General features: G+C 49.0%; 1 protein-coding gene across 5 annotated transcripts in view; it reads right to left on the minus strand.

Moving 5' to 3' along the window:
• Positions 1-26,251, minus strand: part of ARID3B (AT-rich interaction domain 3B) — a 56,585-nt gene that overhangs the window by 5,484 nt on the left and 24,850 nt on the right. For all 5 annotated transcript variants that reach the window (XM_058737058.1, XM_058737061.1, XM_058737060.1 and 2 more), the window contains exons 3-7: positions 15,454-15,525; positions 15,178-15,250; positions 2,143-2,326; positions 773-1,053; positions 420-674 (exon numbers count right to left, since the gene is read on the minus strand). In XM_058737058.1, coding sequence (XP_058593041.1) covers positions 420-674; positions 773-1,053; positions 2,143-2,326; positions 15,178-15,250; positions 15,454-15,525 — 865 coding nt within the window. The remainder of the gene's footprint in view (positions 1-419; positions 675-772; positions 1,054-2,142; positions 2,327-15,177; positions 15,251-15,453; positions 15,526-26,251) is intronic.

Below are 26,251 nucleotides of genomic sequence, written 5' to 3' on the forward strand. Positions count from 1 at the left end.
CCTGGGCCCTCCCGGAGGCTCCTGGAGGCTCAGAATGGAGATGCCATCTTCCGCCCAGATCTACATCCGGGGAGGTACCAGGGTGAAGGCTGAGCCCTTTAATTTAGACAGATCAAAAGGCTGGTGAGGAAGAGAAGCACAGCAGCTGTGCCCGAAGGTCTCTGGCTCCTCCCCCTTGAACAAATGCTTTTCTTTTCTGACAGAGAACAGGGCACTGCCTGCGGCAGTTTTTAGTCAGCTTGGTGAAGGTAAAGCCCCGTGTGGCTTTCTGGCCTTGAGACCCTTCCGGGTACCCGGAGGGCAGAACCCGGAGGGGCCCCCACCCCAGTCCTGGGGCGTGGTGGGCCTGAGTGGAGCCGGGAGGAGGGCCCTCAGCAGGAGGGCAGGGAGTGGAGAGTGGAGTCGGAGGAGGGGCTCACCCCTGCCGTTGATCCTGATCTTCATGGGCAGCTGGCGCGCCATGCTCAACAGGCTGCGCTGGAAGGCCTGCTGCACCAGGCGCTGCTCCTCCTCCGACAGCCGGGAGGCCTTCTTCTCCGGGGGCTCCCCTGACTCCAGCCGCTCCCGCAGCTGCTCCAGCGCGGCCGTCCGGGGCCCGGCCTGCTGGCCTGCCAAGGTCACGGGCACAGCCAGGCGGTTTGGCACAGGCACCGTCGTCACTGGGACTCCATCACCTGGCAAAGGCACCAGAGCGGCACAGACCTCGCACCTGACGACGGGTCTCCCACTCCCTCCCTGTCCCCCTCCTCCCCCCTCCCTGGCCCCTGCAGACCTTTCCTGAGAGTGGCTGCTGGGGATATCCGAGGGCTGCTGGCATTGGCGCCACTGCTGGAGCCCAGCCCGAGGATGGGGAAGCGGATCTTGGGTGGGGAGAGCAGGGCGGGGGCCCCGGCGGTGGCAGCAGTGGCAGCAGCAGGCGAGTAGCCAAAGAGGGAGGAGCTGTAGCTGGGCCGCCGGCCCTCCCGCCGGTTGCCGTCGATGGCTGCCTGGAGCTCGGCCGGGGAGCTCAAGGCTTTTTTCTCACACTCGTAGGCATAGAGATACTTCATGTACCTGGAGGAGAGGAAGCAAGAGAGGAGAATAATCCAAAACGGCTCCAGACGCCGCCCAGTGTAAGTTTCTGGGTCTCTGTGGGGCAGGCCTCTAGGACACAGGGTCACTTGGCAGAAGAGAAAGGTCCAGGGCCCGTCAGCTGCTACTCAACCCTGTCCTGATCTCTGCTCCACTCAGAGGCACCATTCTTTCAGGGAAATAAAGCATATCTCCACTCATGTTTCATGTGTGTTTTGGTGCTGTGTTAGTACCCTGGGAGAAAGGTTTTGCAATGTCTTCCTGGCTCCTGGGACGTCCTAACCATTCTGAGTCATGCTGCTCGGATAGGAGTGATTTGTCCCACTGTGCGTGGACCCGGAAGTGCTGTCCGTCCTTGCATCAGATGTCCCAAGAGCCTCAAGAGAAGGACCGCTGTACTGGTTACAGTGCTGTCCCCGACTCCTGCTGGAAGAGTTCCAAAGATAAAGCCCTCCCACTTCTCAACAAGGCTATGACGTACTGACTCACAGATGCTCATTCCATATTCTTTAGAGAGCAACATCCAGCATGCTCCAAAGAATCGATGCCCCTCAGGCTACTCTTGGTTCCCCTGCTCCTGTTACCCTCGGAATCAGTTCACACGGTTGCAAAAACGGGTCCCACATCCCGGTCCTCTGTGGCCAGGCGCGCAGAATGTCAGGTAGGAACGGCTAAGGCTTAGGGTGGGGGTGCGTGGGGGAGACGATGTCCCGGAAGGAGTGGATGCGGGGCCAGAAGCCCAGGGGTGAATCTCAGCTCAACTATGATCTCTGAGACTGTTTTTGTTTTCTGAAAAATGGCCTAACACCTACTTCACGGAGTTAATGGTGAGGCCCGAAAGAAAGAGAATGGCAAAGTAGCCTAGGAACATACTTGGGAAATGGTGGCTCTCATCCTTACTTAGGTCTAGAGAGGGACTCCTCTCAGAAAGTTCCTGGCTGCGTTGGGAATTCCTCTCATCTTGCTCACTGTACAGTGGAATTTCCTTCCTTCCTTCCTTCCTCTCCTCTAGGTTAAAACATCCCTGTTCTCCAGCCTCAGCTTCCTTTCCCTAGGGCCCTGGCCACTCACTGGGTCCTCAGGGTAAAGGCGGCGCTGGTGATCGATGTGGGCAGGTTCAGGCCTTTGGTGATCTCCCGCCAGATTTTTTTGTTGATGATCTCCACCAGGCCCCCCTTCTCCGTCACCAGCTTATACAGCATATAAAGGTCCAGGATCTGCTTGGCCATGATGGGGATTCGGTTGATGGGAGTCCCTGTGATTGTCCAAATAGAGAAACAGAGAGTTGTGTTATCAAACAGAGAAAGAAGACATATCCATGGGCCCACCTTTTGCTGAGTTAGAAATATGTTCACGAATCTGCTTTAATCTGACTCCAACTCCCAAAGCTGGAAGCTATCAGACAGACTAGCTGCCAGTTCTCCTTGGGATGAGCAGACAGGTCCATCTCACAGGCTTTGTGGTCTTGCTTAAGACATTAGTCTTTCTGGGTATGTTTTCCCTTTATTTTTATTTTTTTGGCTACCAAGATGAGTCCAGATTCTTTCCTAATGATGTGGCCACTCACAGTCCTCTCGAGCCTTCAGAAGCCACTCGGCTGTCCCACCACCTACCTGCACAGCTCCCTGGGTGTCTCTTTCGTAGCTCTACATGCACTTTATAACAGTGTTTCATTTGCATACTGCCTGCTTCCCCCTCTCCTGTGGCAGGATGGAGAAATGTTTTCTCTCCTGGGTCCCCACCAAGTCAAAGGAGCCGCTGGACACACAAGTCTCCAGGGGGATAAAAAGCCACTCAATGGTTCTCTCCCCACTAATCACTCCACCCCCTCCCTGGCCTCTGCAAGAGGGAGGGTCAGAGCAGCTTCCGCTACTGGCCCCGAAGGGAAGTGAGAGGAGCCAGGGACTTGATTAGGAAACCTGGCACCAGGCAGGAAGGCCCACTAATGAGCACCAGGGGACGGCAGGGAGGGCGGGGCTGGGGTCCTTTCACAGGCGGCTGGGATGCTCGTCAGGAGGCGTGATGGATGACTGTCATTTGGCAGCCTCAGGATTAATGATCTGGAGGTCAGAGGGGAGAATTCCGCAGGGAAGGGTCACCGTCCAGGGCAGGGTATGAGACTTGTTGCCTTTTGATGGCAAACTCCTTTTACTGTACACAGGCTGCTCTCCTCTGCCTTGGCCCCCTCCCGCTGCCCCAGTCTTGCTGAGCTCTCACTGCCTGCCTGGGGGACGGTGAGCCAGCTTGGTTTTCGAGAAGTGCTGTTTATTTCAGCTCTTCCTGCTTCTTTCCCCTCAAGGAATGCCATTTTCTTCCTAGCCCTGGAACACTGGCCTCATCAACTCTTTTACAGGATAATGCAAGCTAGAGGCACGAAGAGCAAACAGCCTGAGCACGAACATGTATGTGGAGCTGGACGGCAGCACCAGGCCTCTTTTCTAAGTGTGGGGAGGGGGCAGGAGGTCTGGAAGAACTTTTGTCTTGATCAGCTGGTCCTTAGAGGGTCAAAACAAAAGGGGTCATAGTGTTAGATCCAAAGATTCACAGGTAAAATATGCAGAGGACTGTGGGTACACTGCCAAGACACATAGTTTGTGTTGGTTCACTTTTTCTCCCTGTGTTCTGGGCAGTGAACCTGATTCCGGACGTAAACACGAGAGCCTGGTATGGCAGGACTGGTCTCCTGGAAGGACAGGGCTAAGGTCCACGTCCTTCGGGAGGCCTGTCTGCCGAAGCACACTCATGGCCCAGGTGAGTTCACACCCTCATGGCATCGCCCAGACTCTGGAAGGACCACTCCCAAGGCCCCCTCGCATTTGCAGAAGCTTCCTGGACATCTTCACAGTGACCCGTTCCCTTCCAAGTCAGAATGTTCACACTGAGCTTACCCTTATCCCCAGGCCAGCCCGTCCTCTCCCATCACTTCCTTTTCCTTCCAGCACCACCATCATCCTCTGAAGTCTTGGGCAGCACCGGCTCCTCTTCTCTCCCCTATCGCCCCTCTTGAGGTTGTTAGGAGGCTCCACTGATCCTTCTTTTGAGGCACTTCTCAAACGTATCTGCCTTCCCAGCCCACGGCGGCCTCTTTACCCATGCGTTCACCCTGAGCACGGCTGCCACCACAGCCCTGGCATCCTTGTTCAACACCTACAGACTCTTGTGCCTGCCCATCCCGCCCCACAAGCCCAGTCTCATCACCTGGGGCCCCAACACCCCTTAAAAGGTTACCTACAAAGTATTTCAAGCATCCCAACAACTCACTCTCACTCACTAGCTGGGCCCCCTCATGATACTCCCCAAACCAGGCCCATGTCTCCTCCATGGTTTGTCTGGTGTTCTCCCTCATCAAGCCTAACATGACCTGCCTCTGCTCAAGTCCTCTCCATAGTGGCCTTCAGGAAGAATCTTCTAGCTATCCTAGTTCACAGGGATTTCTTCTCTCTCCGAATTCCTGTTATGACGCCTACAAGTTCAGCGATACTTAGTCTCTGATCATTTTACCTATGTTCACTGGGTAGCCCAGGACGACTGTCAGCTCTGTGAAGGCAGAGACTGTTTCTCCTTCACCATCTCTTAAATGTTATAGTGTGTAATAAGTTAAACTACTGTGCAGGTTGGAAAAAAAAAAAAAAAATGCTCCTCAGAGTCATAGCTACTAGCTCTGGGTTACCCAACTTGGCATCTCAGATGCATTTCCGTAATGCTTGCAGTGCGCCCGCGCCAGACCTGTCACCAGCATCAAGTCAGGTGTCTGAGGCCGACAACCCTGAACAGAAGTCACTGTCTCCTCAGGTCCCAGCGGGCTCATTAGGGTCACGACCCTTAGTAAACAAACTGGGGGAATGGAAGCCCAGGGTTATTAAGGTCTTTGCGTCCAGGTCCCACGAAAAGTGGACAGGCAGCAGAAGGATGGATGGAGAGTTGGGGGGGGGGGTGGTTTTGAGAAGGTAAAGAGACCATGAACACGTTCAGTGGGGTCAAAGAGAAGGGGCAGCATGTGTTAAAGAGTGGAGGGCAGCCGGGTCTGGGCTATACACAGACGGGTGCGGCTGAGTGTGTAACCAACCACAAGGCAGGGCTTGCCCAGCTGATGGGAGTGCTGTCCTCCAACCGTCACAGATGGGAGCTATGTATCTGGTTTTCGAAATCCATTTGCAAATGGCCTTCATAATTTACACGATTTTCATTACAATCTCCGATGCTGGTAAATCTTCAAACGTAAACAGTGTATTGTACTTTTGGATACGGTCATTTATGGAGGCAAGCCAGGAGAATAGAAAGTGACCAAGCTGTTTATACTGATTTTGTTTGAAGATAAGGTGTAGCTATGAACCATGAAAGGTCCTCAGGTGTAGCTCACATGGCCTCTGGAGGCTATTCCCTAGTCATCACTGGACTGTCTAGCCATTTGACATGGCTTCTTTGAGAGGCAACATTACAGATGTAGAAATTTCATGAAAAGTTAGCGTTTTGATAGTCACACAGAATGTGACTGCATGAGGCTGAGAACTGTTCAGGGCAGGGGAAACAGAGGTAGGTATAGGAGCTGAGGCGACAAGAAAGGGGCACGGTGGCATGTGAAGTCATAGGCCGTAAATCTAACCAAAAAGTGACCTCGTCCCAGCACCCCTGGGGAGAAAGCACAGGTCTGGGATACAGCTGGCACCCTGGTGCAGAGACGAGTGGGTAAGGGGGCAGGGTGCTATCTTCCCAGAGTCTGGCCCTCGGTGAAACTGCTGAAAATAGTTCCCAGGGTAGGAGGCACCCCGATACTGTCAGAAACAAAGCTGAGACTATTCTGAGTGCTAGCTGTAGAGGATGGTATGGTTTTCTCACACTGTCCAGACAATCCATACACAAAACCTGCGCTGGCTTCAAGACAAACGACAGAAACAGGACCCTCAGACTGGTCTGTCTCTGCAGGCTGCCCTGTGCTTAACGGACCTGGCAGCCATCTCCCTTGCCTCAAGGAGACTCAGCTATGAAGAGAGATGGGGGAAGGCCTTGTAGTGGAGTTTACCTTCTGAACAAGAAAGAGGACCAATATATCATACTGGGGAGTGGGGACGAGGGACTGACATACTCGGGTCTCAGTGTCTCCATCTGTGAAATGAGGAATTTGGGCTAGATGCCTTTCAGTCCTATGAGTCTATGAATAAAAACTTAAAACAAAAATGGATAGTTGTGATTATTGCCGAAGGGAGGGTGAGTTGGTTTTAGGAGCTTGCCTGAATTATGGAATAATGTTGCCAAGTGACTTTAGGTGGATGGTTTAGGAACTTGTCCTATGGAGGCCCCTGTGTGGCTAAGGACCACGGCCATACGCTCTTCCCCCAGCCTTGCAGGGAAGAGGGGTGTCTCTGGCTTGCTCTCTGGGCTGGATTATATCTTCCTCTAAGGAGGCTCTTCACCTGGAAGGTAACAGATCTCTGTCCACAATAAGAGCAAAAACAACCTGCAGAGAACCAGGAAGGAGGCAAACGGCCTTTGCAAGAGCGCTTCGTGGGTCACTAGCGTTGGCCCTGCAGGAGGCTGAATCTCCACCCCCATCAGGCCTCCCAGAGGGGGCGTGAGCACCTGATGGGGGAGCCTGTGTACTGTCAGTCACTGCTATCAAAGCAGGAGCTAGGATTGAGGGTAATTAATCATGCTCCCTCTGACAGGAATCCAGGGCCTTATCTGTACCCCAAGAAATGCCGCTGGTCTCCAGTTCCCTCCTCAATAAAGGAGACTGACAGTTCCAACAAAGAGGGCCCTTATCAGATTTCAGCCAGGGAGCCTGAGGCAGCCCAAGGGACTAGGCAGAAAGGCTTTTATGAGGGCCAGGGACCCAGAGAGGCTGTGGGGCTCCTGGGGCTTTAACCCTTGGGTGGTGGGAACGCTGCTGGGGCACGGCACTAGCAAGGCCAAAGCTGTCATTGGGAACTTCCAGACACATGGAGCCAAAGAAAAGCTGCTCCCTGGTACTTCGCTCTCCTTCCTGCCACTCAAGACTGCGGAGACAGGGGGAAGGGGTAGGGGTGAGGGCGGAGGGAGGAGACAGCCTCCTTGGGCGCTGGAGACAAAGATGGGAGGTGGCACATCCACCCCACCACAGAAAATGGGCCTGTTCCAACGAAGACGAGACGCAGTCAGGGGCGGGGACCCCAGACGGTCACATGGCTGCCTTCCCGCCCGCTGATCAGGGGTGAGGGCCCAGGACCCAGGACGTGGCCCTGCCAAGGACCCTCGCTGTTTTTTCCTGGCTTTGAAAATGATCATTAATCATTTCCACTGCCTGTCAAGAGAGCCGGGCGGTCGACTGGAGAGCCTAAAAGAATTAAGGCCCGTGTTAAGCGGGGTTGTGCACGGGCAGACGGACAGGCTTCCTGCCCATTCCTCTGCATATTCGTTCCTTCTCTGGTCCTGCCGCCCAGGAACAGGCAAAGAAACGACGGGTGATTTTTCTCCCAACTTGTTTATGTAGAAAATACCTCACGCCAGGCGACGGGGCAGCCGTGTCTGGCAGCGTTCGGTGCAGCGTGTGGCTGACTGTCCCCCAAAACAGAGCAGAGGCAAGATGCTCAAGCGTCCCAGTCCTGGACTGACAGGTATCTTTAAGCTCTACTTCTGGTTTCCCACCGAGTGGGTCCAGCAGATACACACCACAGTGCGCTCATCTTAATACACAGCTCACTGGATTTCTTCTGTGTACACCCCTGTAACCACTTCTCAGATCTAAATACAGAATATTTCCAGCACCCCAGAAAATTCTCATGCCCCTTCCCAATCAATACGCATTCCCCACCTCTTCTCTCCCAGGAGGTAGCCATCACCCTGACATGTGTCACCACCACAGGTGATATGCTTGAACTTTACATACGTGTAATCACGTAATATCTACCCTTGTGTCTCTGGCTTCTTTTGCTCAACATTAGGCCTATGAGATCCCTCCAGTGCGTACAGCAGTTCGTTCCTTTTTATTGCTGCGCACTATTCCACTGTGTGACTATGGCACCATTTATCTGTCCGTTCTACTGCTGATGGACATTGGGGTTCTTTCCAGTTTTTGGCTCTAATAAATGGTACTGCTCTGAATATTCTTGAGATGTCTTTCAGTGAACACAGCATTCATTTCTTTGGGAATACACCTACGAGTGGAATTAATGAATGACAGGGTTTGGTATATGCTCAGCTACAGTAAACACTACCAAATAAATTTCCAGAGTGGTTATGCCCATTTATATTGCCAGCAGCAACGCATGGGAGTACTGGAGGGACCACAACCTGAGAGGTTAAATGTTAAACTCCTCAACTTAAAAAAAAAAAAAAAAAAAAAAAAAAAAAAAAGTTTATTTGTTTTAAGAGAGAGTATGCATGTGGGAGCAGGGGAGGGCCAAGGGGGCAGGGACAGGGAGAAGGGGAGAGAGAGAGAAAGAGAGAGAAAGAGAGAGAGAGAGAGAGAGAGAAAGAGAGAGAGAGAGAGAGAGAGAGAGAGAGAGAGAGAGAGAGAGAGAGAGAGAGAATCCCAAGCAGGCTCCACAAGCTATATCAGTGCAGAGCCTGACTCAGGGCTCAAACTCGCAAGCCGTGAGATCATGACCTGGGGCCAAAATCAAGACTCAGGACGCTTAACCGACTGAGCCACCCAGGTGCCCCAAACTCCTCACCCTTTTTGATACTCTAGCTCAGGCTAATTGCTTTAGGTGAAGTTCAATGTGCAATGCTGTGTTCTACTATGGCTTGTAAGGTCAGGGCCGTGCTGTCTCCTTCCTTAAAAACTATGTTCAGAGAAGTTGGTCAAGGAGTTAGAAGGAGGTGGATCATCATGTCTTCTCTGCTTTCTCTGACTGCTGCTGACCAACAGACCTAGCTGGTGTCTCCAGGAGAGGGGGTGAAAAGTTGGCTGGGGAAAGGTACAAGAACTCAAGGGCCTTTTGGCCTAGGCAGTTCATGACTGTCTCCTATTGCCAAACCATGCCACTGGCTTCTCAATGCTCAGTAGATCTTCTCACCATGTAAGTGGACCAAATCCTTGCTTTAGACTATTCCTACATCAACCCTTGAATGAGGTATTAAGTATTAGCTCACTTGGAACAAAGAAGGGCAAACTATCAACTCAATTTTACCAAGTGCTAAAGTATCAGTAAAAGATCTGGAGGGGAAGAGGCTGAATTTAATGACAAAATTGGGCTCTTCAAATTAATCATGCCCTCCAAAAACCAGGATCCCTTCCTATTATTAGGAATAACTGAATAGATATAGGATATTAAATGACTATTGTTAAGTGGGAAAAAAAGGGGGAAAAAACCCAGTATATTAATAGTTGGAACACCTGGGGAGAGAAAAAGATTTGGCTTCAAAGGCCAATCATGAGACAAATATTTGCATTTTAGACTTTCATTTGGTGCTAAAGTTAGAAAACGAAGCCCCAAAGCCTATTTCATCTGACAGAGACACGTATTTTAGTCTATCAGGAAGAGTGTCCATGGCATAGACCATTTACTGCAAGTTACAAAGAATATATGAGAAACTGCTTCCACCAAAAGGCAGAGCGATATATGTCATGAACATTTCCTTGCCTGAGATGGATAGATAAGCACACAACAGAAGGAAAAACACTCAAATCGCACTTTGAGGCAGACCAAGCCCTTTTCCCACAGTAAATTCTTTGTATATACACATCAAAAACAGATTCAACAATCCATCTGGGAAAACCAAGGTCAGTTTGCAGCCTTGAACAGAACTAGTTGGGGGAGGAGGGCAGTTCTCCGGGTGAGGGCTTGACAAAGTTCGTCCTCTATGTGACTAAGCAGCTCACTTACCTGGTGTGCCTGGCTAGGGCAGGGAGAGCAGAGCCTTGTTCGGGGGTGCTCTGGGTGCGTGTAAGATGCGTTAGACCTTCCCTCTCCCGTGCCCCCCACCCCCCCATCCTGCCTTGACAGATGGCAGCCTCTGTGCTACTGTGAATCGTCACATCTGCCCTTCCCTGAGAGGCGGGCCTTACCCTGAGATGAAGACCTCTCTCACGCGAACAGTCCTACCCCCGTGTTAATCAGCTAGATGCTGTCAGACTCTACCACACACTGGCCTGCGGAGGCAGACCAGCATTCTCTGTGGGGCTCAGAAGGCTGAAAGCAAGACAAAGCCTGCCCGCTGCCTGAACAGGAAGCGACGGATCTGCTGGCACAAGGGGCTGTTTCTCAAAGGCGCTGCAAGAGAGGGAAAGAACACTGGCCTGGAGTTGGGGGACAAGTGCTAAGTCGGCTCTGTGACCTTAGGCAAGTCACTTAACCTGGTAACTTTTGCTCTCGCTACCCCTCAGAGCTAGAGCTGTGCGGAGCGGCAGATCAGAAAATGGGTTGAAAGGGGTCTATAAAACACATGGGATAATAAAAATAACAGCAAAATCATCCTCTTTCTCCTCTTTGATGACATATTTCTTTCTGTTTCACCACCTAGGGAACAAGCTTTTCTTCCTCATTGTCGGAGAATGGAACTGTTTATAAGCCCTTGCTTATCAGACTTCCAAATTAGTCCCCCTCCAGCCTACCTAGACTTCCCCCTGGAAAATCTAACACGGAATGAGATCTCAGAAACCATCCATAGTCAGTTCAATTAGCCAGAGAATTTTACTTACAATGATTTGGCTTTATTTTTTGCAAAGAAACGCGTGTGTATTTTCTACATAGACAGGCGTGTGTGTGTGCACACAGCAAAAGGTAATAAGCAAGAAGGGGCATCAGAACTCTGAAATCTAACCCGTCTTTCCAGAGAAACACGGGTGGGGGTCAAGATCAAAAGCAACTTGTTTAATTCAATTTGGCTTAGGCATGGAAAGGGGAGAAGTACTTGTTTTTGGGGGGTCCTCGGTATAGTTTTCTTTTTTAAATACTTTTTAAAAAAAATTTAACATTTATTTCTTTTTGAGAGACAGAGAGAGACAGAGCGTGAGCAGGGGAGAGACAGAGAGAGAGGGAGACACTGAACCCGAAGCAGGCTCCAGGCTCCGAGCTGGCAGCACAGAGCCCGACGCGGGGCTCGTACTATGGACAGCAAAATCATGACCTGAGCCAAAGTCGGACGCTTAACCAACTGAGCCACCCAGGCGCCCCCTCAGTATTGTTTTTACACAACTGTTTCGACAGAAAATTGCTATCTTTTTGGTAAGTGAGGGTGACCTGTTGTTGGTAGTGCAAAAGACACAATCATGGACATGATACAAAACACAGAACTTGGAAGAAGCTTCCAGATTAACTCGAATTGAACCCTCACATTTTACACATAAGGAATCTGTGGCCCCCAGAAGGAGAATGCTTTGCTCCCGATCATGGAGATGGGTGGGGCGCGAGCCTGGCCCTGCACCCCGTCTACAGCTCTTTCCCCTGACACGTGCCTGCCGACAGGGCCACAGCGGCTGTTTCCCAAGGCAGGCAGGAGACAGCCCGACAACGCGGCGCTGCCTCGGCCTCTTCTCAGGCTCCTTCTGGGGCAGCTTGTTCTGCTGGTGGGGGAGGGGACCATCGGCCCAGAAACCAAGGTGCCCGGAGCTGAAAGGCCCATCTGTGGCAGTCAATTCACCCGAACACGTTAACAAGCGAGGGAGACGCTGCACAAAGCAGCAGTTACGGCCTGGCCCCTCTGCCGCTGGACAGCCGTTTATCACCTGCAGCTGCACTCGCTGGGCAGCCTGCTGGGCGCTGCCTCCCTTGCAGCCCTGTCTGCTTCCCCTGCAGTGCGGCCTGCCGTGTCAAAGCTGCCCGGCCCCACTCACTGTCCAGGTGGGAGTCACCAAGCCTTTCAAACCCAGGCCATCTTCAGTGGCTCCTGTGAAATCTATGTTTGTCCTTCCCCTTGGCCCTGGAGGAGGAGTCGCTGCCCTGCTGCCGGGATCTCTGAGGCTTTTCCTCCGACCCAGCTAACGATACCTGGCTCCCGAGTGTCCCAGACACTCCGATTTGGGAGTGACGAAACCAGTCACAAATGTCTAAGGGCCCTTGGTCTCACCACTGTGTGAAGAGGGAAGACGGCAAGCGTCACATGAATAAAACTGTGATCTGCTCCGAGCCGTCTTGGGCCACACAATCTAGTTTATAGCCTTAGATGCTAGTTTTCCAGAGAGGAGACCACTGTGAGTTTAAAGGGAACAACCTCCATAATGTCTCTGTGCCTCATTCTCCCCTCTCTGCCCCCATCACCCCTGCTTGCCACACACGGCAAGCTTCCTGAAGGCCCAGCTCTGGTGACGTGCCCCATGTTTTATGTCCACAGACTAAAGTGCTAACTTCTCGGCCAGCCACGGCTCTTCACAATCTGGTGTCAGTTGACTCACCCAGGCCACAGACAATGAAGGATTCTTCCAGCTGTGCCTGGCCCATGGGTGCCACCACGCTTCTGCCTCCACCTGTGTGGGTCTTCCACCTGTTACCTCCAATGCGGTGGAGGTGCAGAGGCCTCCCCTGTACCCCAGCCCAGAACAGGGGCCCGGCACGCACTCTTCCGGCACTTGGCCACAGGAGGGGCGCCTGTGATATTGCCTGGCACAGGCCCCCACCACCCTCAGGTAGGGCTACCCGAGTGGAGGGAAGACGATTTGCATAAAGAATTTCTCTGTGAAGGAAATTTTAGAACTTCACCCTCTTTCCCATCTTTCTAGCAGTGGTTCTCAATGGGGAAGGCGTGGTTTTCTTCCCCAGGGGACATTTACAATATCTAGAAATATTTTTGGTTATCATGACTTGGGGGGGGGGGGGTGCCCCTATAGCAAAGGACTGTCCAGTCCCCAAAGTAAATATGCTGAGGCTGAGAAACCTTGTATTTGGGTAACTAACAAATTGCAAAATGGACTCCACTGTTTCCTTCCTACAGGTGATGCCAGCAAACAGTGAAATACCTAACGTAAGTGGTGAGGACAGAAAAAGATTTGCCCAGGGGCGCCTGGGTGGCTCAGTCGGTTAAGCGCCCGACTTCGGCTCAGGTCATGATCTTCTGGACTGTGAGAGCCTGCGTCGGGCTCTGTGCTGTCATAACAGCTCAGAGCCTGGAGCCTACTTCAGATTCTGTGTCTCCCTGCTCCTTCCGCACTCATGCTCTGTCTCTTTCCCTCCTCTCTCTCTCTCTCTCTCTCTCAAAAAATACACATTAAAAAAAAAGAAAGAAAGAAGAAAAAGATTTGCCCAGCCTGAATAACCATAAACTGACACGATCAAAGGGAGTCACTCACTCCTGCTTCGGGGTCCCTGAGAAATATCCTAGATGGCAGTGTGGCAGTCCCCTGTTTCAGGGTCCCTGAGAAATATCCTAGATGGCACTGTGGCAGTCCCCAGCTGCCACAGCATGGCAGGCTTCTCGGCACACGCTGCTTTCTACTGCTGACTTCAGATTACAGGGCGGCTACCCAGAGCGGGGCAGCTCAGCCTTCCTGCGTGGGGCCAGCTAAGTGCAGAAAACCTGAGTTAGGACTGCTTGCACGCCAAACACATCTTGAGCACCTCCCTGTATGGTCCTGTGTGAGCACCGGGGACACAAAGAAATGATAAAGTGGCTGTCCTCAAGGAGCTCCTAGTCTACTGGGGACACAGAGTAGTAAACAAATAATTTCCGACATTCACTCTTGGCGAGGATGATCTAACTTCCATTTTCCTTTAAAAATCCTTCTGGGAAGGGAGACAATAAAGTAGAAAAGAAAGCAGTGGAGCCACACTGCTGATTAAAATCTATATTGCTGTGGCAGCCCCTCTGAGACGAGATCAGCTCCTGGGTTTGCACCAGCTGGGCTTGTGGAGCTTGTAAATAATTAAAAGGTAATTGGAAGGGAGACCAAAGTATTAAGTGGATTTTTCGCTCTCAGGGCAACCAGGGAGTTTCACTGCTGCCAGTCACATTATCTTTGGGGATTATATTCTTGTTTTGCATTGGCACATGCAGCTCCAGATAGCAGCTGGAGGAGTAAACTGTGGGCTGCCTGGACGGCTCTGAGAGGCTTGGAGATGGGAGGACACGGAGACACCAAACTTCCTACTACCTCTGTAAGCAAACCAGCAGTAACATGCACGCTACTAGGACAGCAGTGAGGCTTTACAAGGTAAAGGAAGAGGAAGGAGGAGAGAGGGGGAAGGGTGTGCTGGGGGGTCGGGGGAGAAGAGGGAGAGGAAGGAGTTAACGCAGAATAGTACCTGCTGGGGGCTGCCATTATAGCTTAGCCTAGGATAAAGAGGAAGATTTCATTCCCGGGTCTCAATAAAGGAGCAGACACAGAAACCAAGGGATACACAATCAGACATAGGCAGGGTCCCAGGCAGGAGGCTGGTGGGAACAGCTGTGCTGTGTGGCTCTGTCCTGAGGGTGATGAAGGTGGAACTACACAGGTTGCTGAGGACCTTCTAGAGAGGCTGGCTTTCTGGCCATGCTTCCTGAGGGCTAACCTGGCTGGTGAACTCATTGCTATGACAGGACATAAAGCCAGGAAGTTGAGTCATTGGGCTCAAGACTCAGTCCCACCAGGGTCCAAAGTGGAGATGGCTGGGGTGAGGAGTGGGAGTGAGAAGGAGAGAAGGACAGAGAAGTGAGAAGGCGCATTATAAAGTAGGTGCCCATGCAGAGCGCCCCAAACCAAGCCACGGGGTGCAAAAACCAGAGCCAATGGATAAGAAAAAACGAGTTAGCCTTTCCTTTTCACGGATCATTTCAGACCCTCTCAACAAATCCCGAGGGACCTCTGGTCTTTTACTGGCCTTTCTCAGTGTCTGCAGGACTAGGTACACCAAGAGGAAACCTGACATACTAGTTTAAGTGATGCCCAAAGTTGCTATGAGGCTAAGAAAAAAGTACATTTGAATTTAAAATAACACCAGAGAGGCCGGTTAATCAGAAGAGAGCAACAAAAATAAGGCAGGACCAAATTTAGATGGATCATTCCATTTATTTTCTGCCAAGGCCCTCTCTGTCCTCTTCGATCTGGTTGTCGACTACTCTGCTAGGTCAGAACCACTCAGCAGTAAGTGCCTCTTGTTCTCCTGGGCTAAGATGCCAGCACTCTGCAGGGAGAATGGCTAACAGTGACTTACACACAGTAAGCACTCAATTAATATTCACGGAGTTGAAAAACTGAGGAGACTGCACACTCACCCCTCTTCTGCATAAAGACGAAGAGGTCATCCAGGAACTCTTTCCTTTCCGGATCACCGTCCAGTTCATACAGCTGCAATCCCGGTCCCCCAGAAAAAAACACAATGAAAAATTCCGTCTAATGCAGGAAGATTTCCACCAGAGATACACAACCATCTATCTGTATGACTACAAATGTGACTCACGGGCCATTCCCGTCCTTATTCCTTGGGGATCAGATTTAACAACCCACTGCAGAGCTGCCCCATTCATTATCACAAAGGAGACATTACAGACCTTGGCAAAATCTCGAGAGATCTCTCTTCCCCGGCCTCCGTCTGCATCATCACTCCAGGCCAAACCACCATTCTAAAGGAGAACAAAGCACAGAGTTCAGAAGGGAATAGGAGAGTGATGGAGGACAAGGCAATCTTTTAGGGCAAAGATGAAGACCCTGAGCAATTGTGCTATCTTGGCTCAGACTGTAAAAGACTCCTCAGGTAACCGCCTCTGCTGCTCTTACAGGGACATCTTGTTCTTTCGCTTTCAGTAATGGTTCCAAAGTAAGAGGGAGTCAGGTGGAAGAATCAGGTCCAGTTGTTGGAGGAGGGTGGGTGTTACTTATCCTTGATAATCCTAGAAGAGGAGGAGACAAAGGCCCAACTTTCTGAGAATCTGTTCATCCCTAGCTGATCCTCCCGAAGCCATCACTCTGAGCTGTCCCACTTTTCTTCAGGTTCTACACGGCATGTGTGTTTGTATGATTTTATGGCACGTTTGTATACTACATAGCATGCTGTAAAGCCACGTGACCACTCGAAGTGGAGGATAAAGGATCACAGATGGCAGGCCCTGAAGTTCTGGTCTCTCCACTAAACCTCACCACTGGAAGCTGGAAGTCTAGTGACCAGAACTCCCTAGTGAAAGGACAGCCTTCAGAGTTTGACGTTATTCCCAGGGTATACAGACTGTGCCCCTAGGATGAAATTCATTTCCATTAGAGAAATAATGAAAACCTAATCCTAATTTAATTGATTGGGTTAAACCAACACCATTCAGCCAATTAGGAGGAAATAGCAAATACACCTTTGTTTATGTTCCTGGAACCTGCTTCCTGCCTTTATTCAGTTGGGTAACTCTTACTCCTTAGATTAGGCAACATATTCTGGGGGAAGCCTTCCCTTCACTCTCGGCTGCGCTAAGTATTCTGGAAGAAATCGCTATACATTTTGAGCTTAGAATTTAACATACTTTGGAATTATCTATCATCCTCACCCTATCGTAAGCTCCTTGAAAGCAAAAGTTTCTCATCCATCTTTGTACCCCCAGCATAGAGCACACTGCTGGCACTTAACAGGCCCCAGCGAATGCCTGATGAACTATAATCACTACTAAAAGGCCTTAACTGGCTATTTGAGTCAATTAGGCACCTCCTCAAAAAATATACACACATACCATACAGAAGAGTCAAACAGGCCCTCTGCCAGTGGGGAATATGAAATGTCACAGTAGAAGTCTACACTGGTCAGTGGAGGACCCAGTGGATGGGACTGGATGCACCAAGCCTGTCACTCTCTCATTTCTCCCGGAGGACTTCGGGCGCATGCGCAGGCACTGGGGCATGTAAATGGTTGGGGAGGGGCATCCGGGGATGGGGAGCAGGGGTTTCCTGGGAGGACATTCTTTGGACTGCATAGGGATCTCGCTGTAAAACCTTGTCAGTAACATAAAAGCCTGGTCTAATTCCCTTCTTTTCTATCTTCCCCTCTAATCAAGCTTGCCCGAAAGCAGGAGGTATTATTTATTCAGTTATATTCTGGGACCATACTTTGCCTCCCCTACTCAAAGAGGGCTCTGAGATGTAGACCCACTTCCTGACAGTAGCAATTTAGTACACCGTGAGGTAAGTATAACCAAGAAGAAGTGACACTCTGTCAGCTGAAATGAAACAGGCTACACCAAATTGTTTCCCTGCTTATCTCACAAAAGATGTGTGTAAGGAAGTGCTCAGTAAATGCTATCTGACTGTGCACTCATCATCTCCCCAGGCAGACGTTGTTAGAGATCTCTCTACAGCTCTTTGGCTCAGGGAAGCCAATAACCAAGCGGGAGAAACACTATTTAAAAAAAAAAAAAAAAAAGCTAAGATTCAGCCCCACATTGTAATTACAGTCAACAGAAATCTGGTATCATCTGGTGGGAACCAGCACAATGAATAATCAAGATGAATTATGCCTGTCAGGTCAGCAAACCCAGACAGAGTTACAGTCCCCCTTTCAAAAGATGCAGTAGGTTGCCCTAATGCCCAGTGATTTTGTTTGAGCCAGTAATTCCTGCTGGAAAGTCAATTATCCCGGGAGCCCCTATCGGCTGAAAGACATTTAATGGGGGATCATTGCCGCTTCTGTTATGTCAGCTGTTTACTGTGGCAGCTCAATTCCCAACTCTCTCCAGCTAGAGATCTGAAGCACAGGAGGATTTTTTCTCTATCAGTCACCAAGAGAGATGAAAACACAGTTTTTTGCTAATTACAATAACTTCCAGACACTCAGAATGCTCACTCAGAAACTATTTAACACTCAGCTGGGTGAGGAGGACAGAATCCACAACCTAGAATTCAGACAGGGCTTTCCACAGCAGGAGAGGAGTGTAAAAACAAGCACATCAGTACAACCACTGTGTGACTACGTGTGAAAATAAACACCCAAGTGCGAGAGCTCAGCTCAGGAACAGAGGAGAAGGGTGGGGGTTGGGGGTTGTCATGACCCCTTGGCTTTCTCCAGCTCTGCTTAGACATCAGAACCCAAGTGGTGGGAGAATCAGACCTCGCACTAGCTGTGGCTCACTAAATATGAAACACTTGCAAATCTGCTTAGCTATGGGATTTTAGCCTAACACCCCTAGCTCAGTGACCACAGAAGACAGGGAAATTTGCCAGAACGGGACGGAAAGAGGACACTCAACTCTTTGGGCAATGCTACCATTTGACCCATTCCACAGATAGGAATTTTAGTTATGATTTAAAGAAAGCACAGGAAGGGCACCTGGGTGGCTCAGTTGGTTAAGCATCCGACTCTTGGCTTAGGTCATGATCTCATGGTTTGTGGGATCGAGTCCCATGTCGGGTTCAGCGCTGACAGCAGGGAGCCTGCTTGGGATTCTCTCTCCCTGTCCCTCCTCTGCTCGCTCATGTGCAAGCATGCGTGTGTGCTCTCTCTCTCAATAAACATAAAAAAACAAAAAAACAAAAAAACAAAAAAACCCCCAGGGGAGTGGAGTTGTTTTCTTTTGTCCGAGGCTGGGATGGGTCATTACTTAATTTAAAATATTCAGTTGGGGCTGAGGAGAAAATGTCCGCTCTCTTTGCATGACTCTCTTGGTCTTGGGGCAGTTAAACCCTACTTCACAAGATTTTCTGGCTGCAGTGAGAGTAATTCCTGGCTCTGCCCGCCCTTCACAGTCTAGCCTGAATGCTGTTCCTCCACGAAGACTCTCGCTTCTGCCCACCAGGCAGAATTGATGCCTTTCTCCTCTGGGCTATCACCGGATGTGCTGGTTACTTGTGTCCCGCCTACATCCCCAGTCTGTGTGTGTCCCCTCGAGTCTGTGCACATCCCATCAGGGTATCCCCAGCCTCTAGTACAGAGAAAGCATGGGCACGTTTACTGAAAGGCAGGAATGGGCTCCCCCATGGGACCTCCAACCCCACAACTCCTCTGTTCTCTCCTCCTTTCATGGGGAGGACTGCAGGCTTCAGCACTCTGATCAACTACTGTAAAAACATAGCTCACTTCAAGCTGACGTGTGGGTTTCTTGGCCTCTCACCAGGCTGTGGGTGTGACTGCTCGAAGCCCAGTGATGCCTTCTGTCTTGGATGCTGAGCATGGTGGGGAGGAGAGTGAGGAGTGGCAGAGGTGAGCGTGGGGGACACACATCCAAAAGGAGCTAGCTCCACAGTTTAGGGGGGTCCCCGAGAAAAGCATTTCAGTTGAAGGGCCGCTGCATGCAAGGCTACCGGCCAGGGGAACAGGCTCTGTTACCATGAGGGCTGCAGGCAGTAGTGAGTGGTCACTTACTGCCATTTACAACCTTCCCAGCCTCTCCTACTTAAGACCTCTCTTAAAAGCTTTGATCTCACCAGGAGCTCACAGGAAACTGACAGTTTGTTCCCAAATACCCATCCAAGGCTAGCTGTGGTTGCTATATCCACATTCAGTTTATTTTTCCCAGGGAAGCACAGTGTCGTGCTTTTAAATCCCTCAAAAATGGGAGTGGAAGAAGGCTGGGGGAAGGAAGGGAAGCTAATGTTTGGGCATCTTCTGTGCAGCGAGGACTGGGCCAGGGGCTTAACAAGCATTTTCTCACTGAATTGTATGATGTAGGGGTAGTGATTTTAGAGATGGGAAAACAGTGGCTCAAAGAGAGCAAGCTGCTTAAGTGGCCCAGGGTCTCAGAGCTTCCCAGTGGCAGTGCCAACATGCAAACACAGGTCTGGCTCTCTTTGTCACGCCGTCCTGCCTTGTGGGTGGAAGAAACAGCAGAGAGTGTTCCGGGTGTGACATCGGGAAAGGAGAGAGGGAGGAGAAGAAGAAGAAAATCCTCTGGTCACAGAAGCCTACACTGCCAAGTCATGGCCCTTTTAGTCCCAGTCCCATCTCCTAGGTTTCACCTGGCAAGTGCAGCCAGCCAGGAAACTAGCCCTCAGGCATCACCTGCCCGGGGGACTTATCTGGGGGTACTGGGATAAGAACTGCTAACCTTTCACCACTACCTCCAAAACAGAACATCCTGGGTAGGAAGGGACCCATCTTCCCCCAGGGTACAGGACACCAGGGGAAAGAGAAAGAGAGGGCGGCAGAATATGGCACCTAGCACTGTGAACGTGCACATAAAAGGCCTTCAAACAATAATGAATCAAAGTCTAACCTGACTGCTCCTCAAAATTAAAACAGTGCTTCCCCAACACTTCAACCTGGAAGATCCAGAAGACAGAGGGACAATGTATTCACTCTTTGAAAATCTAAAAGGCTGCCTTGGAGAAGAGGACGCAAGGTGTTGTTGTTTTTCTTTTCCTTTTTTCCAGAAAGCCCCAGAGGGCAGAACTACAGTTACGGGGCAGAAATTACCCAGGTCGACAGAAGAAGGACTTCTCTAGCAATCAGAACTGCCCAGTAACGGAGGGGGTCTTCTCAGGAGGTGGGCAGCTTCCTGTCCCGGGATGGCCATCTGTCTGGGACGTCACGCTGTGGAATCCAACATGGGACAGGGTTGGATGAGAGGGCTTCTAGGGGCCCTTTCTGTCCTGAGCAGCAAAGACCCTATGACAAACTCATTCAACACTGATTTCCTGAGAACCCAGCCCAGGGAGAGCATTGTGCAAGCTGCTGAGAATACCCCTACTCCCCAAAAAGTGATTCTCCCTGCTGGGAGTTTTACCATGGAGTTGGAAAAACAAGCTGGACACACAGAGCATTGAGCAGAGCAAGTCAAAGTACCAAAACACAAAGTGCCCAGGAGGTGGAAGAAAGGAGAGCTCCTCAGAGGTGGAGATAAAGCCGGCATGGAAGAATGGGTTGAGGGGAGATTTACAGTGTAAATGAGCACAGAGTGGGGGGATAAACAAGGCATGTTTTGGCAGGGAGGATTCAAGTCTGAATAGTTGAGGTGGGAACAGGCTGTGAAATGCCTTGAATACCAGGAGGAAATTTAAACTCTGAACTGTGAACAGGAGGGAGGCAGTGATGTTTTCTGAGCAGAACATAAATGATTAAACCAGTGTTTTAGAAGATTTTAATGGCCTACTTTGGTTGGGAAAAAATAGAAATCTAAAAACGTATGTAGACACCTAATCGGGTTGAGACTATGCGGGATTTTCACTTTCCAATTTTTCATTATATCATTCCCGTACGAACATGTGATCACCTAGGATATGCTAGAAACTGTGTAAAGTTCTGAGGCAAAAAGAGCAAGACAGTTAGGAGCCTCTGACCTCCTGGAGCTTGCAGTCTAATGGAGAGGGAGAGATGATTAAAAAAACAATTGTTTATTTTTTCTAGATTAACTTTTGAATGATGTGTCAAGCAAGACCCATCACTTGCTCTCCCCCCTTCTCCCTTGACCCCAATGAAGAAAATCTGGATTGCACTGAAATTATGGAATAGTTCAGTGAACTGACACCTTCACAATATTTAGCCTTTCTAGTAAGGGGGCAGTATGACTCTTCACGTAACAAAATATGCTTTGGCCCGCATTACGTTTTGCAATGCAGATACACTACTTTTGTAAAATGCCCGGAAGACCGGAGAGGAAAGCCAGCACAGGGGGTGGCAGGCTGTGTGGTAGTCCATGCAGAGAGCCTAGGGTAGGGGTAGGGGACAGCAGGACCAGGGAGAAAAGAAAAGTCTTGGGAAGAAGCAGCCAAGTCAGAGAATTAACTGGATCTGGACTAAGGGGACAAAAGGGAAAGGATAAATGTGAACCTTATCCTAAGAAAGGTTCTAATGGGAATGGAAAGACGCTGGGCAAGTAATCACACAGGAATAGACCACTATCTCTGGTGCTGGTGGTGAGAGTGTGCGGGAAAGAAAGGTGGGGGGAGGGGAGAGAAGACAGAGAATATTCCACAACCCTGGAACAAGCCAGGTTATGGCAGCTGGCACCAGCAAGAGCCAGCTTCTGGTGGGGAGAAAGGGAGAAATTCAACCAGTGTTTCCTGACCCAAGAAGGCTACCTTGAGCCTTTCTTTTTACTGGGATTTGGAAGGAGAAGGAAGGAAAAAAAAAAAAAAAAAAAAGCCCAACCAGACCACGCCTCCAAGATCTTAGGAGCCAGCACTACATTCCTTAGAGCTGTACCTCCCCAGAGACAGGAGCGCCTGACTTTAAAAGCAATTAAGTATCTAGGCTATTTTAGGATTACTCCTTGACCACCTGGAATATCTTATTAAAGCACAGCTCAGATGTCCAAAGCAATTTTAGTTCCCATTCCTCACTCCTCCCCAAGGCAAGAGTTAACCCTTTCCTTCAGGTTTAAAGTGCAGAGGCTAAGTCACCAACTCTTCATCTGTGCTCCCCATATTCTGAAACCTCCAAGAAACTGTCATGTCCTTCATACATACTTCAGATAACTTTTGCAGAGATTCTTGAGTGTTCTCTAAAGACACAGAACAGTAATGTGTTTCCTTTCTGTCTACTCTCTATAATCTAATAGATTCTGAACCCCAAGGTCAAGGATCTGGGCAAATTCCTGGGGGATGAATCTCAAGGTAGTCATTAGGAAAATAACTAGACTTCAAAGGGGCTGATCTCAAAAACTCATGGATACTATTTAATTGCTTTGAAATATAAAATGTAACTAAAGTACTTGGGCTGAATATTGCTGTTGTTACTATTGTAATTTTTTTTTTTTTTTTTTTTTTTTTTAAATAAGCAACTTACCTTTTCATTGGCTAGCCCTTGGCTCTGCAGGTATCATCTATGCTCACTGTGACTGCTCTACTGCTGGCCAGGTTGATGTTGCTGGAATGTTAAAAGCTCAATTCCCAGATCTTGGTAGGAAGAAAAGAAAAACATCTTTGCCCTCGCACCAGTTTTAACTGGTTCCAGGAGGTAATGAGACATGCACAAGGGGGTAATGGGCAGGATTATACGAGAATCCTAAAAGGAGATTGAAGCCCCAGGAAGTAAAACAGATATTGTTATAAGCAACACTGTTGGACTACAAAACCCTCCTGATAAGATCAGGATTACTGCTCTTAGCTAAATCGCTCAGGCCTTGGAAACACCAGAGTTATAATTATCAGATGCACACCTTCCGCTGTCAGGTAACTTTAGCAGGAACCAGAAAGTACCTCCCCTCCTCTTACTAGCAGCAAAGATCAATTGAAAGTCGGTGGCTTGGAAAAAGAGCTAAGGGTCACTTTCTTGATTAAGCAGTAGAAAGGAGGAGGAGGGGAGGAGGGGAGAGGGCAGCAGTCCTACCTTGCCATCTAGGCACACCATCCCTCCAGGCAATACTTAAGAGTGCCCAGAAATGGGGTGTTCCTACAAAATGAGGAAGAAACTCGGAAGTGCGGTGCTGGCGATGAGGATACCCCTATGCCAAAGAGCGGACCGGCCCTGCCAAGTCTAAGTCTGCCACAGAGCCAACTGCCAGCTCCTTTTCTCAGCAGAGTTCCGCACGCTCATTCCGCCCTGTAAGCTATCTGCCCCCTGAACTTCCATACTGGCTCCTGCCATCCATTTAAACCACAGAGCTCAGCCAGCCAGCAGTGTTGTGAATGGAGGAAAACACCTCATCTGACCTTCCTAATGGAAGGGAAAATTGAGATCTGAAGACGTTAGGAAACATACCCAAGATCAGTGCTTTCAGAAATGCTTTTTTAAATGAAACTTTTTTCAAGCTACATTTTAAATTTAATTTTATTATTTTATTTAAGTTTATTTATTTTGAGAGAGCAGAGAGAGTGTTAGCAGGGGAGGGGCAAAGAGAGAGGAAGAGGGAGAATCCCAAGCAGGTTTGGCACTATCAGCACAGAGCCTGACGCAGGGCTTGAACTCATGACACTGTGACATCATGACCTGAGCTGATATCAAGAGTCGAACGCTTAACTGACTGAGCCACCCAGGAGCCTCTAAAGCCACATTAAAAAAAAAAAAAAGATTTTGTTTTTAAGTCATCTCTACACCCAATGCAGGGCTTGAACTCACAACCCTGAGATCAAGAGTCGCACGCTCCAACCGAGCCAGCCTGGTGCCTCCAAGCAACATATTTTAAATGTATAGAAAGAACACATTTTTTAAAAATGCTATGACAAATTATTTTATAAAGTAAAAAAAAAAAAAAAGAAAACTTCTTTCATTTCAAGCTTGGTATTCCACGGAGTGGGTTTCCTCACACCAAAGGCAGCTGCACTTTGTGTTCAAAAGTCGGCCCCACGTGTAGTTTTGAAAACTCCTCCTAAGGTTCTCCCAACCCCACAGCCCCATCTTGGGGGGGGGGGGGTGGCACCACGATGTGTACACGTCCTGACTCTGATGCCCGCTGCCCCGTGCTGCCTGCCACCTCTCCTAGCTGTCTTCTCTCATACACAGCAACTTGCTCCTCTGTGAGGCCAGGGCACCAGCACAGGGCCCGGCAGGTGGCAGGGGCTCAAATGAATGTCAGTGCCCAAAGAACAAGCCACAGGCATAGACTTAGGAGGATCCCCACAGGCTAAGTGATGAACTGGGGGGAAACAAATACTTAAAAGAAGGTGGGCTTCAAGTTCTAAAAATGTAATTCTAAAAAAGGGACCTAGAAGGCAATAGAAACCATTTCCTAAAGTCAGCAGTTTAATTTTAAGGTTCAAGAGGAAAACAGAAGTGTATACATTAAAAAAAATAATAAGAGCCCATTATACATATTCAATTTTACAAATTAGCAAAACTTTAAAAAATGATAAGATTTGGGGCGCCTGGGTGGCTCAGTCGGTTAAGCATCCAACTTTGGCTTAGGTCATGATCTCACAGTTGGTGAGTTCATGCCCCACATCGGGCTCTGTGTTGATGGTGCAGAGCCTGCTTCAGATCCTCTGTCTCCCTCTGTCTCTCTCCTACTCTCTCACTCTCAAAAATAAATAAACATTAAAAAAATTGTTTTTAATGATAAAACTCAATGATAACAAGGGGTTGGGGCAATGGGATCTCCTTTATTCCCATAATACAAATATAAAAACAACAGGACTTTTCCAGAAAGTCACTTGTCTTAAAATGCCATCACGGGGTGCCTGGGTGGCTCAGTCCATTAAGCATCTGACTCTTGATTTCAGCTCAGGCCGTGATCTCACGGTTGATGAGTATGAGTCCTGCATCAGGCTCTGTGCTGACAGTGGCAGAGCCTGCTTGGGATTCTCTGTCTCTCTGCCCTTTCCCCATTCAAGTGTACATGCACGCACTCTCTCTCTCTCTCTCTTAAAATAAATAAACTTAAACCCTAACGCTAACAGTAATTGAGTACTCACCACGTGCCAGGCCCTGTTCCGGTATTTCATGTGTATTAAACATTTAAGCCTCAGTAGAATTCTGAGGGAGTGGGGGTACTATTATTACTTCCATTTTTCAGATGAGAAAACCAAGGCATAAGGAAGGTATAGGAAACACCTTGTAGAAGGTTGCAAAGCAATGGAACAGAGGAGTCGAGAATCAAATGCAGGCAACACATCTTTAAGTCTCTGCTTTTAACTGCTTCACTATCTAGTCTCCTCCTGATCTTAGAATTCTGTTCTCCAATTCTACCCTAAATAACCAGAAATACAGTCAGTTTTATTTATAATAGCAAAAAATTGGAAATAGCCTAGATATCTGACATTTACAGGCAACTCGTGAAGGTGCTATCCATGTGACAGACGTCGTGCAATTAAAACATTCAATCCCCACTTCATATCCTTCCCATTAATTCCAAATTAAGGAAAGAGCCCAAATGTCCATCAACTGATGAATGGATAAAGAAGATGTGGTATATATTTCCTACAAATAAAAACATAATCATAAAATAATAATTATATACATATATATTTATAATTCTGCGGAGACAGGGTCTTTTTAAATAGAGAAACCATACAGGGAAAGATCAACTGATATGGCTACATCAAAATTTAAACTCCTACCTGATGAAAGGACTACAAGATGAAAGACCAACAACTGAAAAATGCTTGCAACATAAAGACAAGGACCTATGCATAAGAGCTAGTACAGCTCAATGTGACAAAGATAACAGAATAAAAAATGGGCTAAGGCAACAAAACACAACATACCCAAACTCATGGAATGTAACAAAAGCAGTGCTAAGAGGGATGTTTATAGCAATAAACGCCTACGTTAAAAAAGAAAATGTCAAACAACCTAACTGTACACATCAAAGAACTAGAAAAAGAACAAACTAAGCCCAAAGTTAGCTGAAGGAAGGAAATAATCAAGATCAGAGCAGAAACAAACAAAACAGGCACTCGAAAAAACAACAGAAAAACATGAACTAAACTAACAGATGGTTTTTGGAAACGATAACAAAATTGACAAACGTTCAGCTAAACTAAGAAAAAAGAGACGACTAAAATTTA

Source organism: Neofelis nebulosa, chromosome 7 (assembly GCF_028018385.1).
Source record: "Neofelis nebulosa isolate mNeoNeb1 chromosome 7, mNeoNeb1.pri, whole genome shotgun sequence".
NCBI lineage: Eukaryota > Metazoa > Chordata > Mammalia > Carnivora > Felidae > Neofelis > Neofelis nebulosa.